Below are 6,000 nucleotides of genomic sequence, written 5' to 3' on the forward strand. Positions count from 1 at the left end.
TTTCATTAAAATTTCAAAAAACTAACTGCAAAGTTTAACAAGGAAAGTGTCAAAAGATTATGTCTCAAGCTAACCATGCTTTGTACAACTTGATTATTGAGAAAGCAGTTATTTTTCTTTAGGTTCTTTGGCAGAATGAGATGAAAGTATAAAGTTATTTGTGCCCAAAGTTTGGCTTGTTTTAGTGTAAGATCATGAAAATAAAGAACAAAATTTGCATGACACACTTTAAAAAAATAAAAAATTGGTAAAAAACACTTCAGTCCTATTGAAAAGGAAACCTCTCTTGTTCACGTTTTATCTGTACTTTTTAGCCCACCATCATCTGATGGTGGGCTATTCAAATCGCCCTGCGTCCGTGGTCCGTGGTCCGCCGTCCGTCGTCCCTCGTCCGTCGTCCATCGTCCGTCCTTAAACAATTCTTGCTATCAGTATTTCTCAAGAAGTACCAGAGGGATCTTTCTCAAATTTTATATGCAGGTTCCCCTTGGTTCTTAGCTGTGCAGGGCAACTATTGAGACTGATCGGATAAACAACATGGCCGACAGGAAGCCATCTTGGATTTTGATATTGAAAGTTTATTATTGCTATTTCTCAAGAAGTGCTAGAGGGATCTTCCTCAAATTTTATATGTAGGTTCCCCTTGATCCTTAGCTGTGCAGGGCAACTATTGAGACTGATCGGATAAACAACATGGCCGACAGGAAGCCATCTTGGATTTTGATATTGAAAGTTTATTATTGCTATTTCTCAAGAAGTGCTAGAGGGATCTTCCTCAAATTTTATATGTAGGTTCCCCTTGATCCTTAGCTGTGCAGGGCAACTATTGAGACTGATCNGCTAGAGGGATCTTTCTTAAATTTTATATGTAGGCTCCCCTTGGTCCTAGCTGTGCAGGGCAATTTTAGAGACTGATCGGATAAACAACATGGCCGACAGGCAGCCATCTTGGATTTTGATATTGAAAGTTTGTTATCGCTATTTCTCAAGAAGCACATGAGGGATCTTTCTCAAATTTTATATGTAGGTTCCCCTTGATCCCTCGTTGTCCATGTTATATTTTGAGACTGATCTTAAAAACAAAATGGATTAAAAGAAGAACTAAACAGATCTTTCTCATATTGCAATGATCGATTCTATTTCTTTCTCATTAAGTACTGTACTAGTAAATATGTGAAATGACAAACTCACTTTGAAGGTTGGCTTTCATACACATCAGTATTAAGTTTAGATCAAAAGTTACCTCAAGGTGCATTTACTGTTAACATGACTCGATCAAACAGATTAGAGGAAAGAAGAGAAAAGATCGAACTGACAAAGAACTAATGAAGATGGTACAAAGGTGGGCACCAAGATCCCTCTGGGATCTCTTGTTATTTAGCTTATAACCAGTGTTATGATACACTTCAACCCTGGTTTATAATGGATTCTGATTGAGTAACAATTGAAGTCGTGCTAGGCTAGCCTTTAGTCTATATATGATTATTTTTATGCTCCTAAAAAGATTTTTAAGGGAACATTATAGTCACTACTCTGTCTGTCTGGGTCATAACTTCTGGTAAACTGAGGATAGTTCAATGCATTTTAAGTGGTATATATATGATGACATGGTATGTTGCATACACTTATTGAATCTGTATGTGAAAGGTCAGGGTCACATTGAGATCAAAGGTCAAATTCCTTGTCTGGTTGATAATTTCTGATTTAAGGGGTATATGTAGGATGGCATGGTATGTTGTACATGCATACCAGTTTAGGGTCCATATACCCTAGGTCATATATGTTAGAGAGATATATGTTACAAGGGGGACATGTCCCAAACCACAATTGGGTCTATACACCCAAGAGTAATGTAACATTGAAGTCGAAAATCAAATTCATTTTCCAGGCCATGAATTCTGACTCAATGAAGTTTCAAGGGATATTAGTAGGATGGAAAGGAGGTCTGTTGCATACAACCATTTGGTCTGTATTGCCAATGCAATTCAGGTCAAGGTAACATTGAGGTCACGTTTTATTTTGTTTTTAGTGAAATATTCAGGGAGCATAATCTATCAGTTTACTGATTTTTCTTGTTTGTCTATGGACTTGAGCAAGTCTAACATGTGTTGATCATCAAAACCTTAAGAACATTTGTATAAAGTTTTGTCAAAATCAGCAGAATGACAATTGAGCTAGAAGCAAAGAATGTCTAGATCTCTGCCAGTCAAAGAACGTGTACATTATTTACGCTCTAAATCTGGATAAAAAGTTCAAACGTTTGTCCTTTTTCCCCTACAGAACCCTGTTGCTCTAGGTACAAGAAGCCCCTGACCATATTACACCTTTGTTAATGTAAGCCTTCTCTTTCATCCAAATATGCTTCTTGCCAATTTAAGTCAAAATTCCTTTGACAAAAATTAACACTGATTTCCACATTTCTGCTCCTCTCCATTGCCCTAAAGGGGCACACACTCAACTTATTTATATAATGTCACAGGCAATTGACAAAATATTTTGTATGCAAGTACCTAGTGAGATGCTACAGTGTTAATTACTGAAACTAGGTCTCTACTTTATATCAAAATATACAGTTGTATTGCCCTTTGTTTAGCATGTATATTTTGGGACAAATCTATTATACTCTTTCACTTAAAATAGCTAAATATTGTATGTGAGTACCTCTTTGGTAAATGGATGTCACAAACTGAAATTCCATTCCATGCTATGTACAGAGTTATGTCCCTTCGTACAAGTTTGATACCAGAGTTTTTCCACATGTGGAGAACTATATGGATTGCTTTGTTGTTACTGTATTAAAGTATTAAGAAATTACTGAAGGTCTAAATTGTTTATATTTTAGTGTTGATTTAATAAGTCTTTAATCCTTTCATCCCTATGTAATTTAAATAAACTCTACCATGCATTGATCTGGATAAGTCCATTAAGGTCTACAGTGGTGAAAGGATTAAGTAAAAATGTTACCAGCTGTCTCATCTCAAAAACCCTCAATGTTGATCATTTTATCCACAGTTACGATATTGTGACTTTCCTGTTATAAAACAGAAACTTGTCTTAGATTTAGAGATAAGTTTTACCAGTCCTGGAGATCTTTAGTCTGCCATATAAATCATCATGCAGTACATCTGTTATTTGTCTTAAGGATCCATGTCCCACTGCACTCCCCAGTTGACCAGGTAGCTCAGTTGGTTTGAGCAGTTGTATAACATAGTATAACATCCTGAAGTCTAGAGTTTGAATCCTGGTCCTTAAAGTAGATTGTCACATCAAGTGGAGAAATTGGGAAATTCTTGTATCATGTCTTTAAAACACTTATGTCTTTATTATATTAATAAACATTACCAGTTTTAAAAGTTATTCTTTACTATAATGTTTTTGAAACATAATATAAAAAATAATGGTTATATCATGGTTATAATATACTATAAAATTTATAAAGTTATATTTGTATTTAAGGTATTTCCTTTATCATGTATCATCAACGTTTTATTCAAATTAAAAATTACATTACAGGGTAAAGGAACAATGCAGACATATTGGCTAATGGAAGGAGGTGATAGTGTGGATACCAGTAATATTAACTGATAGTACTAGGAAGTGGTGTTGACAGTGTCCAGTGATGGTGACATGTTACATCAGTGTCCAGTGATGGTGACATGTTACAACAGTGTCCAGTAATGGTGACATGTTACATCAGTGTCCAGTGATGGTGACATGTTACAACAGTGTCCAGTGATGGTGACATGTTACAACAGTGTCCAGTAATGGTGTCATGTTACAACAGTGTCCAGTAATGGTGACATGTTACAACAGTGTCCAGTGATGGTGACATGTTACAGCAGTGTCCAGTAATGGTGACATGTTACAACAGTGTCCAGTGATGGTGACATGTTACAACAGTGTCCAGTGATGGTGACATGTTACAACAGTGTCCAGTGATGGTGACATGTTACAACAGTGTCCAGTGATGGTGACATGTTACAACAGTGTCCAGTGATGGTGACATGTTACAACAGTGTCCAGTGATGGTGACATGTTACAACAGTGTCCAGTGATGGTGACATGTTACAACAGTGTCCAGTGATGGTGACATGTTACAACAGTGTCCAGTGATGGTGACATGTTACAGCAGTGTCCAGTGATGGTGACATGTTACAACAGTGTCCAGTGATGGTGACATGTTACAGCAGTGTCCAGTGATGGTGACATGTTACAACAGTGTCCAGTGATGGTGACATGTTACAACGGTGTCCAGTGATGGTGACATGTTACAGCAGTGTCCAGTGATGGTGACATGTAACAACAGTGTCCAGTGATGGTGACATGTTACAGCAGTGTCCAGTGATGGTGACATGTTACAACAGTGTCCAGTGATGGTGACATGTTACAACGGTGTCCAGTGATGGTGACATGTTACAACGGTGTCCAGTGATGGTGACATGTTACAACAGTGTCCAGAGATGGTGACATGTTACAACAGTGTCCAGTGATGGTGACATGTTACATCAGTGTCCAGTGATGGTGACATGTTACAATATTGTGGGAGAGAAAGGTCCCAAAACTTGTGATGGTTGATTATCATGTTTATAAACATTAGTAAGTTAATATTCAAATTGTAAAAGACAGTTGCTAAACTTTGTGTCTTTATCATATTATTTAAAAACTACATACCTCCATAATGATTGAATTTGGTAAATTTTGCTGTCTGCCCCCCTAGAATATGTCATAGCAAAATCGAAGCATAAGTGTGCACCACCTTATGGATGAGATGGGAAGACTAGTTTGAACAGTTAGCATGCAGAAATGAAAGCCTCCGCATGTGACAAACAAAAATTCTTTTCATCCAATGAACACTGGCATGACAATGTTTAAGTATGTCAAATATTTATTTGTTTGTTGCATGCAGAGGCTTTCATAAAATGAAGAGTGTTTAGTTCATTCCCTTCAAATTGGCAAATTTTCGACCAAATAGCGCACAATAGATGATATTCACGCATTTTATTATGAAAATGCGGGTTTATGCCTCTCCTCTTAATGCTATAATCTCCTAAACCAGTTGTCGAATGAATTTGAAATGTCATATTAGCGTATTTCATTTATTCCAGATTACGAATATAACAACAAATTCTAAATCACTGATGAGGCCAGAAATGGCCCTTTACGCCCCTAGTCCTTTATTGGCTTTGAAGTCAGGTGTCGCTCCATTGTAATCTTCAAAGGACTAGTGTCAGCCTGGTGATTGGTCAGTTTATTTTTACCTGATACCAATCAAATAGCTAGCCGCGTGCCTTCACTTTTGCTATGACATATTCCAGGGGTGCAGAGAGCGAAAGTGAGCGTAACCCATGAACACGAGGATGAAATAAAGTATGGTATACCTCAAATTCAAAGGTCCATGCAAAACCTTCAGGGTAGGCTAATTGGACAACAAATCTTATGTTCTTGATGTGGTTGGTGTCACTTGCTGACAGCAAAATTGCCATTCAAATAATGTTTTGATGGTTTTTCAATTGTGACATCATGATAAAACGCCATCATCTGATTATGACATCATAATAGTACAGGTCAATGAGTGCACTTATGTGGAATACAAAGTCAGTCACATGGGACAGATGTATCTTTCATATGCAGAGGCGGAGAAAAAGTTATCCCACATGCACGTTTCATATGGGACATGCTTGTAGAAGATGTCCACTGATCTTTCCACCATCCAAGGCTTTCAGTAATAAGGATCCCTGTGCCAGAACAGTCTTTTCGACATGATTTCAATATTGATAAATCATTTCTAGAAAGAAAACCATACTTTGCTGGAATTCTATGAAAAAAATAAGAAAGATAAAATTAAATAATATCAACAACAGTGTTTGGAGTGTCAAAACTCAGCAGGAGTGTAGCAGGATTGGAACCCTGGACCTCAGATTGTTATAATGTCCCTTTAAACAGCTGAGTCACCAGGTAAATGGAAATACCCTGGCCCAATAGGCTGTAGTTAACGAAATT

At 37.2% G+C, this 6,000-nt stretch overlaps 1 protein-coding gene across 6 annotated transcripts in view; it reads left to right on the forward strand.

The window, feature by feature from the left end:
* Positions 1-5,250, forward strand: part of LOC110452786 (soluble guanylate cyclase 88E-like) — a 52,347-nt gene extending 47,097 nt beyond the window's left edge. For 5 of the 6 annotated variants that reach the window (XM_021501464.1, XM_021501506.1, XM_021501480.1 and 2 more), the window contains one exon: positions 3,514-5,250. In XM_021501464.1, coding sequence (XP_021357139.1) covers positions 3,514-3,585 — 72 coding nt within the window. In that variant the 3' untranslated portion in view covers positions 3,586-5,250. The remainder of the gene's footprint in view (positions 1-3,513) is intronic. The other variant, XM_021501472.1, reaches the window with a different exon arrangement.
* Positions 5,251-6,000: the final 750 nt, after the last annotated feature.

This window comes from Mizuhopecten yessoensis, unplaced genomic scaffold (genome assembly GCF_002113885.1).
Source record: "Mizuhopecten yessoensis strain PY_sf001 unplaced genomic scaffold, ASM211388v2 scaffold775, whole genome shotgun sequence".
NCBI classification, from domain to species: domain Eukaryota; kingdom Metazoa; phylum Mollusca; class Bivalvia; order Pectinida; family Pectinidae; genus Mizuhopecten; species Mizuhopecten yessoensis.